Source organism: Gymnogyps californianus, chromosome 8, assembly GCF_018139145.2.
Source record: "Gymnogyps californianus isolate 813 chromosome 8, ASM1813914v2, whole genome shotgun sequence".
NCBI lineage: Eukaryota > Metazoa > Chordata > Aves > Accipitriformes > Cathartidae > Gymnogyps > Gymnogyps californianus.
The window spans coordinates 21316931-21328967 of NC_059478.1; the positions used below are offsets into that span (position 1 = coordinate 21316931).

Consider the following 12037-nt stretch of genomic DNA (forward strand, 5'->3'; position numbering starts at 1 on the left):
ATGAAAAACATTGCAGTAAGTGGGAAATTAAGGCCACAGTGATATTTTTGATGGATGTAAATACTATTTATGAACATGTCTATCTTATTTTCACACTGAGCTTTTATTTCAGCCTTGCTGTGTCAGAATGCTGAAAGCTTGGCAGTGTTGTCATGTTTTAATTCAAATCCATTTCAAACAGTCATTTCAGAGAACAAGATCAGTACCCACAGAGAAAACTTACCTTGTACTCTGTCTTATCGATGCCTATTAGGAAAATGAACTCAGCAATGAATAGGTTGATACAAAGGTTCTTGTGAATAGTGTTACGATCACTTTGCAGGCCACGGAAAAAACAGAATGTGAAGATGCAGATGGCCAGGCAAACAAGAGAGATGACAATTCCCACCCAGGTGATGACAGTGAGGAGCAATTCGTGCACTCCATCTTTGTACTAGAAATAACCAAGAATGGAGAAAATTAATATGACTCTTTATGAGTATAAACAAAAACCTATTTTCACAGGTAGCATCCAGAAAAGTCACTTGTTCATTACATGAGATGGGCAAAATGTACTCAGTAATTTCTCAGTCTGAGGTCAGCTTCCCAGAAGAGCAAGATTAGGGTAAGTAGAAGAGGAGCAGGTCTGAGAGAAAAATGTGACTATTTCAGCCAGATCAGATAGCATATTTACTTTTCCTATGGCTCGCTGTAAACTTGTCAGATAAGAACAAGTAGAGGAACATAACATTTTGAAAGTGCCACTAGGCTCTGATGCAAAGAAAGAGGAGAGCTTTCCCTGGGACCTCCTGTAAGAGTACATGTTCTCTCCTACAGACCTGCAACTCCACAGCGGAGAAGAAAGCAACGATTTACACACCAATTAGGACAAAATGCAGAATATGTTATGCGTGTAATTCCAGCTCTAATCTCACGTTTAGCTAAAGAAGGTTCCTTGCTTCAGTTGTGACAGAATCGCTTTTATCATCTCGGTTAATCTTTTCAGTGACCTTTCAGAATACAATGGCTTTATGAGACGTCTCATATCCTTGTAAATATTGCATGCTCCGGTCCCCCTGACATCCAATAAGTGCTTTAACTAGACAACAAAATTTCAGAGTATGAAGAGGCATTTAAACAACCAGTATGGAAGCTCCTTGACCTTCCTGCTCTAAGGAGAGCTGGCACTTGTGCTTCCAGGGAACAGCCTGCACAGCTGCCCCTACAGAAACTCTCCTGTAGCTGTACTGAGGGGAAGCCTGTAAAATGGTTGTAAGGTCGGTCAGTAACTTTAAAATATGACTTGAAGAAAACTTGTCCTTCCTTGTTTTTCTTTCCTGTTATTTTGCTTGTAACTTTATGGGTGAGGAAGAAAAGTGCTACAGAAAGCAAATTGCTTTGTAAAGAGTGGGTAGAAGCTATAAATACTTCAGAAACTTCAGCAATTTTGGATCTTGCTAAAAATTTAAAGCTAAATCTTTCAAAGTTTGTTCCCTGCTGATGGCTAGAAACATCATTACCTACCACAATTTCCCGATGAGCCATAAGAATTGCAAAGTTGGTTAGGTGACTGCAAGCACACGTTGTATGAGTTTTATTTGTGTCAACCAGTTTGCAGCCTTGAGTTGACCAGTATCCCATCATAGTCCTCTCTGAGTAGTTCCAGAAGGAACAATTTGCATTGAAATAATTGTCAGGCTGGGAGATAAAAGGATAACATAAAATGAGGATTTTACACACTAAGATGGCAACAACAATTGCTTAATATGTGTAAAGGGTAATTTAGATTAAACTTTGCATGTTTCGGACAATAAAGTTTTTCATCAGCAAAATTGTGGACTATGTTATACAAGGAAGACATCTAGTTTAAAAGGGACTTTATAGTCCGAAACACTCTAAAGTGTAGTCTCAATTACTGTAGACCCAATTTTAAACAATTACAATTTCCATCTTACAATTTTATGCACTGATGGTACATTACAGCCATTTCTGCTTTCTGCAAAACTAGGACTGTGAATTTATTCTGAAGATATTTTTCCTGTAATTGAGAATTTGAAAATATGATCTTTTTCCTTTGGTCAGGCCGAAGTCATGTGAACAGACATCAGGAAAAAGTTCATTCCTCAATGCCCATCTATTTTGATGAAAAACAATCAAAACAGATTTATAAAAAGATGCAAAATGAGAGGAAAATCCAACTATATTTTCTCCATCACAGTATTGATTATTTACTTTCCCCATGTGAGACATGAAAACAGGAAGGACCAAACTAATTAGCAAAGAAACACATCAAATAAGTTACCATGAAGAAAACACACACAAATTTAAAGTATAACAAACCAAGATATAATACTTTATTCTTCACTGAATAAATGCATTTAAACAATTTGTATAGGCTTCCAGAACTTGGTCCAAAATTAATGTAAAAAGTTAAACTGTCATTAAAACTTGCTTCATCAGACCATGAAGAACCTTAACAGTTATTTTCTACCCTGCTACTAAGGTAAGAGTTAATTTTCAGTTAGAAACAAATTAGTCATTTACATTTTCATGTTGATTACTGAATTAGCTTTCATTAAGAATACACTTAAGTTCTAATAATCACTGAACCAGGCTCATTTAATTTTATGTTCATAGACTTAACTAAGCTTGTGTCTCTGACCTAGCCCAACATTTAAAATTCAAATGGAAAAAAGGTTATTTTTCTGCATTGCTTTTCTCTCTTGCTGATTTTATGACCTTCCCATTAATTCATTAGCATAACTCACATCAATGTGTTCCAGCGTAAAATGCACAGGATCGGTCAGGTACACCCGGCTAGACTCCTTGTTGATTGAGGCTGCAATGACGTGGGAGTTGACTGCAATCGTGCTATTCCGCCCAGCAAAGTCGCTTCCTAGCTTTATGGTTGCATTTTCAGTACTGAGAAAACGCCCCAAACTTTTGTAAATGATGAAAACCAGTTTTGCTAATCCTACAAAAGAAAAAAATCCCATCATCATGCCACAGAGGTCTACAGAAAGACAGCACCCTGTACTCTAATGAACTGACAATAAAGCATCAGTAAACAGACACGCATTTTCAGGCTATGGATTTGAAGAAAAATGCCCAGGTACCCACGATCTTTGAGAAAAAGCCACAGAGCAGTTTTGTTGTTTTGTTTTGATATTTTAACTAGTGGAGCTAATGTAGGTTTTACAAAAGTTAATGGAGTTTCAGTGCTTTGTGCCCAAGACTCACCGTTCCTGCTGTTCTGTTTCACGGTGCTTGCAGAGAGCTGAATTGAGTTGCCTCCTTTACTGCCCTGAGGAAATTTCAAGTCCTGCACCTGGCCCTCAGTAATGAGCACTGCAACATCCAAAACTAAGCAGACCAGAGGAAAAAAAGAAAAAGTGGTAAAAAAGGAGAATGCAGAGAAAGTCTCTTGTCCAGACTGCAATATACCAGATGACAGTATTTCCCCCCACTCTTTTTTTAGTTTTCTCATACTGCTGTCCTCATTTGCCACCGTAAGACAGATCTGTACTGCATGGTTCAAGCACACAGAGTTAGTTTCTTTAACTAAACCTAGTGCACACTATTAAAATGACAGCACTTTAATAGTGATAATATGACATCAAACCTTGTCTTAATTTGTGCCCCCAAAACATTCACTTAAAAATACCACACACGTTGCAGAGAAATGTTAATTTTGAAGCTCCTAATGTCTATGCAGTATCCTCTGCTATCAAATTTAGAACTTTAACTATTGATTTAGATATAAAGAGTTTTCAAAACAGCCAGAAAATGAATACCTAAGTATACTTATGCCATGTATTTAGCTAAATCAGTATTCATAGCTAAAAAAAATTTCTGTTTTTTTCCTAAATCTAATTCTGTATAAAGGTTTACAGGAAACTATTTTATTGGTTCTGCTGAAAAATATTTAAATTGAAAACTTAGATGCCACTCAGCCTTACTTAAGTATTAATCTTCTAACACATTGTATATTGGGAAGCTTTCGTGGGATTACCACTGAAGGCTGGATTCCCTTGGATATGTAAAATCATATAGGTCGGAGTGGTCAATTTGTTGACAAATATCTGCATTATATTAAACTGGTCTAACTACAGGTCTAAACTATAGACCGACAAAAGGTATGAAATTAGGGGATGAATTCTCTTTCTCTAAGCCACACATATGTTTGTGCGCTGGGAATTCAGTCTTGCATGGCATCAGTAATGTGTTACTATGACTTGAAGACAGCTTATCATAAGAAGTGACATTCAGACAGTCTACTGAGCTCCATGGAACTGCTCTTGTACATCCTGAGAGAGATTTCTGTGATTCTACCCATGTTCCTTCAGAAACAACTGGTGCAGTTACTTTGATAATGGACTGTAGCACTTTCTCCATCCTTTCCCAGTATCTTCCTACTAAGAAACTAGGCAGAATCATCTTCTACAGTTACAAATATGCAGACATTGAAACGTGAAAAGTCTTATTTCTGCAGTCTGTTCCAAGTCTCCATCTCGGTACCCCTCAAATTAGCAAACTTTCAGCTTCCTTGTACCTCACTGAGACTACATTAATCTCTGTAATAAGATGAAAGAATTTTAATTTTATGCATAGCAATGATTTTTGCTTTAACACATCCCGTGTACCAATATTTGCACATCTCTAATACCAAACCCCTTCATTTCTCTGTCACCACTTAAATTCCAAATCATGCTCCAACTATCTTCAGCTATTTTGCAGTCTCTGGAGCATAGCTATTCTGCATTATGGGAGATGTAGTTCACTGAACACATTTTTACCTGAAGGTAGTCATGTTTAATATAAACTTTTGGCCTATGTTCTGAGTGCCTAAAATATTTAACTGGCAGAGTACGTTGCAAAAAAGTAATTTAAATTCATTAGGAACAGTTTATGTGTAACAGGAAAGCATTTCTGCAGCTCTACAGAAAGCAGTTACCTCAAAAAATCCATACTCTGCCATTTAAGCACTCTTCATATCCATACGTTCTGCTAATGATTTTTCAGTGGTAAATCAACTTTGCAACATCAACTACTTTCCATTTTACACTATATTAATGACACTAAAGAATAATGCTAATTTTGAAGAACTAAAGAAGAAAAGCGGGTCTCCCCTGCCTAGGAGGATTTACTTTTCCACCAAATGCTGCACAGCTCAGCTTTCAAAGAGTATGTCGCAATCTGGAATATTTTTTCCTGATTTTGCATAAAGCAATGCACAGTACTTTGTATTATACTTGAAAAGAAATTTACTTACCGATATTTTCTGTGGGCATTGAGACTCTAGTTGGTTCTAAGAGATTATCAGCCAAGACAAAAGCCCCTTCTTCTAACGTATCAAGTAGCATTGTGGCTGCATGGGCTTGTTCTGAAGAATTCATGTCCTTCCAGGACTCCAGAGCTTCAGGCCTGAGCAGGTTGTCCACTGTATCCACAATTGCCTGCATTCATTAGAAAACTACCATTAGGTCTGATTGCCCTAGGCAGCTGGGGAAAACTTCCAACGTTATCTGGCGACAATTATAATACTTAACTGTCAGAATGATTTACTGTGATTTAATGGCACTAGAAAACTATTTTCAACATAAAAATATTTTCCATCCTCTCGCTGGATTAGCATTAATAGAAGTGCAGTTAGCCACTAGCATTGTGTGGTCTCTAAGTGGTAAACATGCAGATTTGACTTGTCTCGTGTCAGATATAAAGACAGTCTTATTAATGTGCTGAAAACCCCCAAAATAAATGCCAGAAGTTTTGCCTGAAGCTTCCATCTTAAAGTTAATGTCAAAATGTATAACTTCTATTTAAAAACACTAATGCCAAAACTGGCATTCTGCAGTTTAGGCTAAAATGACAATAATACTCTTCTGGAAACTTAGCCCAACTCATGCAGCCACAGCACTATAAACTACTTGTCTATGACAAACTGCCTTCTTTATTACAGGAGGCATGAAATGAAGCTGACTCAGTGGATATAAATTAGCCTGGGCCACTCTCACTCCCCCTCCTGTTCCTGTACCTGTTCATAGATACTTAAAAAGATTACTAACTCCCATTCCTGCACAAAGGTCAGTTAAAAAAGGAAATCAATAGAGCAAACAAGATGTCCACTGACTGTCCCTGTTATCAGTGAAGGCAAAACTGTAAAACTGAATAAAGCTGCCATTTTAAAAAGTCTTTCTTGTAACAACTCTATCATTGTATTTTAAGGTTCATTAAGCTGCATATAAAGTAACAGTAAATAAGGAAGAAGAAGAATTCAGCGACATGATTACATTATTTTTACAAAATAATCCAATCAATCAGAGTAATCAGTTAATCAATTGAAGGCAGGCTCTTACATTAATGCATAATGTAGCTGTGCATTGAGTATGCTGTGCATTGAGTACGCCATGCATTGCTGAAACACCCTGTTTACTCTGTCCCATTTACCTAGTCATAATGTGTCATTAAGCATATATATAATTTGTTTGATCAATTTAAAAGCATTGGGAATGGAAACAGAACACATTGTACAAACAGAAAGATGCTGGTCTGGAATACTACCTTGTACAAATAAATGAATAGGAAAAGTTGGTCAAGGCTATTGTCAGAGCAAGATTAATTAGCTTAATCCATTTTAATATCCTCTTTCTGTCTGCATTGTGAGCCACCACGACCTTCCTGGCAGGTGGAAGATACTTCGAAGTGGCATTAAAGCCTTTTTTCTTTCTCTAATGGGAGACAGAATAGTCAAAATGCTCACACTGATACTGCTGCAGCCATTAACTAGAGTGGAACAGAAATTGGTCTGCAGAGGTCAGATTCATTAGTCACCAAGAAATACAGATTGGAGCCTCTAAGCTGAGGAACAAATGAATCCTCTGTCACAAAGTGGGAACTTGCTTCATTTGCATAGTGTAAGTCAGCTTTTGATTTGTAATTTCAAGAGGTTTATTAGTCTTATCTAAGCAGAGAAGCCCATTTGAGACCTACAGAAAATGACACCGGCTGGAAATTAAGGTTGTGCTACAGTTTCTTGTGTACCTCCATATAGTGCTGATGGTATGCATTCATTAATATGAAATGCTTTTTATTTATTACGGGATAATCTAACTCCACGTTTTTCCTGTGGAAAATGATCACCTGCCCAGTAATATTTCTGAGGCGTTCTCTCCTCTCAGACAGAGGCGAGTGGACGGTGGGAAGACCAGGCAGCCCCTGTGACGCAGCTGTCAGAGCAACCCCTTTACTGCTCTTCTCACATTCATATTTACTATTGAAAATGAAGTATGAAAACTCAGTCTACTCAAACCATATCTGCTGGATTTCCCTTTACTATTAAAAAACACTTTCTAATAAAAACCTTTTACAATTATTATTATTTGAGAAGTGAATTTCTCTCCAGATCCTTGTGTCTTTTTGTCAAATTTTTGCATAACTGGACATTTCCCATCCGCTTCCTGGGCTGCAAGATAAAAGACAGAAGCAGCCCAGGAAGCAGCAGACAAGGAAATGTCTCTTCAGTAAGAGTCTGAATCATTTTATTATGTTGCAAAGTATTTCAAAGCTCTTTTCAAAAAACATTCTTACATTTTATCTCAGAAGGTGCAAGTAAAAATCAGTATTTTAAAAGAAACTTTGAAAAAATGTGCAATAAAATTTTTGAGAGCCACACATGATCTGTTCTAGCACTTTTTCCTCTTCTTCACAGGCGCGAGGTGGCATTACTGGCATTGTACTGCAGAGCAGGAGCTGCCCACTACGGACAACCATTCTACAGCAGATCAAAGAAATTGAAAATTGGGTAGCAATGTGTTACGTGCCTTCCATATAGCCTGGTTAATGGGACATGTGGCACACATTTTACTAGTAAAGTTAGAGAAATGTTTGTCTTTACATTTTATCCTGAAGTCACTGAATCTGGCCTTTGTAACAACTCTTAAAACTGTAAGAAAGAGTGATTTTACTAGGTATAAGAATACACAAAGAACAAAGCAGGCTATATAATGTACATTTTTCATGCAAGCAAATTAAGTCTAAACAGTCTTTGATATAAAATACTACCAAGCTGAAGTAATTTCTGTTAAGTTGCCAGCTTTTTCCTCTACCCAAAGTTGTATTATGAGAGATGTTACTTCCAATTCAGATAATAACCATTTCTGCTCTTTTAGTTTTCAACAAGTTGAGGTAAAAGAGGTATAAACTTTGATCTTTCATTTTTTTTTCTGAGTGTTATACCTGTGCAAAGCCAACATTTGTACAGTTGATATGGGGCACAATACACATTTATCAAAGACTGAAATACATAGGATCATGCAGCAAGATGATAAAGCGCGGCAGGTTGCTGAAGCAGGGAGAAAGCAGGGTGACAGCACAGGAGAGATACCTTAAGGTAAGCCCTGCATGTCTTCTCTCGTTTTTGGAGCTTTTTAGTAAGAAAAAAGAAAATCAGAAGTTAGACACATTCTGGAAAGCTTCAGAAATATAAAAAAAATTAGTCTGGTGTTTCAAATCCCAAATTTGAACTATAGCCTGGACATTAATCTAGCTTCTGTCCAGCAATGACTATAAAAAAGCATCACACAGGAAACATTTTTCCCCAACCTTTATACAGGTGCCCAGATATCTTTGCCCAAATGGTGGGGTTTGTGTGAAAAGGTCAAAGGAGAAAATCCCTGTGTGGGCACTTGATCTGTCTCTGGGAAGACTCTTTTAAGGGCAGCTAGGGATTGTAAATAAAACTATTGCCAAAATAGCAGAGGAGTGCATGGAGCTCTCTCTCTAAAAGAGGCTGAAAAAATGTTTCGTTTGTAGATTGTTGACTAAGGTGACGCAAGGAAGAGGCTGAGAAATACAGCATCTCCTCTGAGAAAAAGAGGAATGGTAATGACACTTGTGATTTGTATTTAAACCACAAAGACGTATGTTTTCTCTGAAATATTTCTCTGAACATAATTCCGGAGAAAACACTTTTTCATGTTTTAGATATGCGTATTAAGGTATTTTTATAAAGATCAATTATAAGTGATGTTGGTGCCTTCAAAAGGCTAAGCAAGTGCTATTATTCTGCAGGAAGTCAGATTAAAATAAAACCCTGCACCTATGCAGAATCCCACTGATTTTATTTCATGTTCAGGGTTAAAAGGATCACTGGATAAACATGCTGATTTGTTACAGAATTTCTGAGAGCTAATGTCCATTTCCCTCACACTAGTTATCATGAATACCAGATCTTAATAAGGGACACAGCTATGTATTTTAGGACCAGTCAGCTATTGTGAATTATATCTCACTCCCTAAAGAAGGTAATTGCAACTTTCCGCTGTGTATTTACTGCTGTTTTTTCTTACATGTTTATTCCAGAACTATAAGCACGCGGGAACAAAGTATAGATTAATATTTCTGAAAGGAAAAAAATAAAAAAAACAAAGGCAATGGTTATCCCAGCAGGAGGAGGTGACGGGAGGTGTGCACCTTGTTATAACTCCTTCCAGCAGAGTCTTTTTCACTGGGCCGCAGTTCCTGCAGCTGAGCATCCAAAATGTCCACGAGCTGCTCCATCAGCCTCACTGATGAACTAACATCGCCAGCGAAGACCGGTCCTTTGGTGTGTTTAGCCAGTTCATTGGCTAGACTAGCAGCATTTTCTCCACTTCTGATCTGAAATGACAATTTATATTATCTCAGCAGGGTCCCTTGTTCTGCTTGCGGCTCCTAATTCCAATTCCCCGTGTACCTTTTTTGTGGTGAAATAACCATTTGCACATACATTGAAATCTGCAACTAATTGAGACCAATAACGTTCTCTTTATCTCAGAAGATTAAAGGTTCTTAGATCCGTGATACACAAAAGCAGTTCTTAACAGCCATCAAAACCAGAAATCAGACTGGGACTTTTGGGCTAGATCTTCTATTCATCCTCACTGTTATTTTACTGCCGTTATCAGACAGTCATAAATCTATTTGTTCATACTAGTGCTTGAGGCATTTGAAAGTCAAGCAGCCTGGTACTGACAACAAATTATCCAGTTTTCATAAACTTAGTAAATCTCAGTAGGGAGGGAAAACACAGAAAGTGGCTCTGCGCTCTAATCATACTGTTATTAATGCACTCAGACAAAAATCTATTACAGTATAATTTTTCCTGAACCAAAAAACCTTGCTGTATACCACAGTTTCTGCTGCATGATTTATAATATTTGATTTATTACGCAAATATAGCTTTTGTTTTTTGAACACCAGCAAAGCTACTTTGCTTTAAATAGCAATGAAAACACGTAATCACAGATTCAATACAAGAACTTAGAGGGACTATGGAACTATGTACCAAAACACACATACGAACCTAACTGTTGGCCAATGCTTTGCACACAAAGTACACATAACTCCTTCTACTTTAAATGAACACAGAGTAATAAAGATGGCTTCAATAAACTGAATTATTAATGCTCAGAGTTAAAATCCTTAATCACCAGTGTACACCAGATTAAAAGGTTTCAACCAACCTTCTGAGCCAGCTGATTTACCCAGTGTGAGGTACAGTTGCTAAGATCAGGGCCTTTGGGGTTCCACGTTCCCGTTAAGACCACGCAGAGATATGAGGCAGTTCCTACAACAGATGTAGAAAACTACAGTGAAATGGAAACCATTTTTCTGCACGCATTCAGGAAATTGGCTACACTGTGCTCCTAAGCAATGTTAAATTCTGAATGCTGCTAATGGCAGTAGTTGACAATAATTGACAAAAACTTAAGGAAATAATGCAGATTACAAACAGCAATAAAAAAGTCAGTGAAAAGTACCAGACGTTTTCTGCAAACAAACAAAAACCCCTTGATTTTTCCTGGAGCTCATCCAGAGGGGAGCTCATAATGAGAAAGGCAGCTGTAAGCATATTTCACAACAGTACTCAAGCAAAGCCCTAAAATGTGACCTGGATTCTCAAAAACGCATGCGCAAGGTAATTCTGCAGCTATGCTCAAATGCTGTTTGCAGATTAAAACTTGACCATTGCCTGTAGATACTGCATTCTCCGAGTAACAAAAAATTGTGTGGCAGACAGCTTGAGATTAAAAAAAATTTCACCATGAGAGAGTGGCACATTGCTTTTGAAATGTCTGCTTGAAATCAAGATATATTTTTAAAGGCAATACCTCGTGTTCCTTTGGGGCAAGGGCGTTCAACCATCATTCCTCTTTGTGTCTGAGGCCAGCTAATCCCCCTGGCCTCAGTCGGTTCACAGAATCTCTCTGGCAAAGGGAAAAAACTTGTCACAGGAGGAATTTTGGTTGTGGAAATGGGTGGCGGTGGCTTGGGTCCTCTGCTTCCTTCCTTTGTTCCTCCAGCTAATGTCGTGCTTATGGGACCTTTCTGTGATGTAGTGCTAGTGGTTGACACTGTGGTTTTGTATAGCTCTGCTGAAGAAGTTATTGTCACTGCTGTGGTAGGCACTGCACAGAGAAAATTAGAGTAATAATAAATTACTTCAGAATTATTAAAAAAAAAGTTCTTTAAATGTTATTTATGTAGTTTTAAAAGATTCTCTAGTGTCTCCTTTCCTTTATCTTAGTATTACTCTTTTCTTACTGCTATTCTGGGTGCTTAAGATACAACTTTGACTGATTTTTTTTTTTTAACTCCCATCTTATACCAGTATGATGTTTCAGCACATTCTCCAAATAATCTCTTCCGTAATAAAAATTGATAGTTACATTTCTAAAGGCTGAAAGGCTGCACTAGTGAGTTACCAGTACACAACAAACATGCTCAAAGCAATTAAAGATTACTTAATCACTTTTGCAAAAGGAATAACTCAATAGACAGAATCATTTGAATCAGCGTGCCGTAAACAATGCAGTCCAGCTTTAACAACAAAGACAGTGGGCTGTAACTAATGAGACCATTTTGAAAAAACAGACCCCAAAACTTCAAGTCACCTAGTACACACCTTCCAGGAAAATAATTATGATAACATCTTCCTACTCAGCAGTCATTCTGCTTGAGAGAGTTGCAGCATGCCCAATTAGCTCCAAACAGAAGCAGCGCCTAGCATGTATGTGGC

General features: G+C 37.6%; 1 protein-coding gene across 7 annotated transcripts in view; it reads right to left on the reverse strand.

Moving 5' to 3' along the window:
- Positions 1 to 12037, reverse strand: part of ADGRL2 (adhesion G protein-coupled receptor L2) — a 161683-nt gene that overhangs the window by 25063 nt on the left and 124583 nt on the right. For 3 of the 7 annotated variants that reach the window (XM_050900529.1, XM_050900527.1, XM_050900531.1), the window contains exons 6-14: positions 11130 to 11426; positions 10482 to 10585; positions 9451 to 9636; positions 8363 to 8401; positions 5252 to 5435; positions 3220 to 3342; positions 2748 to 2953; positions 1504 to 1677; positions 224 to 433 (exon numbers count right to left, since the gene is read on the reverse strand). In XM_050900529.1, the coding sequence (XP_050756486.1) occupies positions 224 to 433; positions 1504 to 1677; positions 2748 to 2953; positions 3220 to 3342; positions 5252 to 5435; positions 8363 to 8401; positions 9451 to 9636; positions 10482 to 10585; positions 11130 to 11426 (1523 nt within the window). Of the gene's footprint in view, positions 1 to 223; positions 434 to 1503; positions 1678 to 2427; positions 2431 to 2747; positions 2954 to 3219; positions 3343 to 5251; positions 5436 to 8362; positions 8402 to 9450; positions 9637 to 10481; positions 10586 to 11129; positions 11427 to 12037 lie in introns of all 7 variants that reach the window. The other 4 variants (XM_050900530.1, XM_050900528.1, XM_050900533.1 and 1 more) reach the window with 2 other exon arrangements.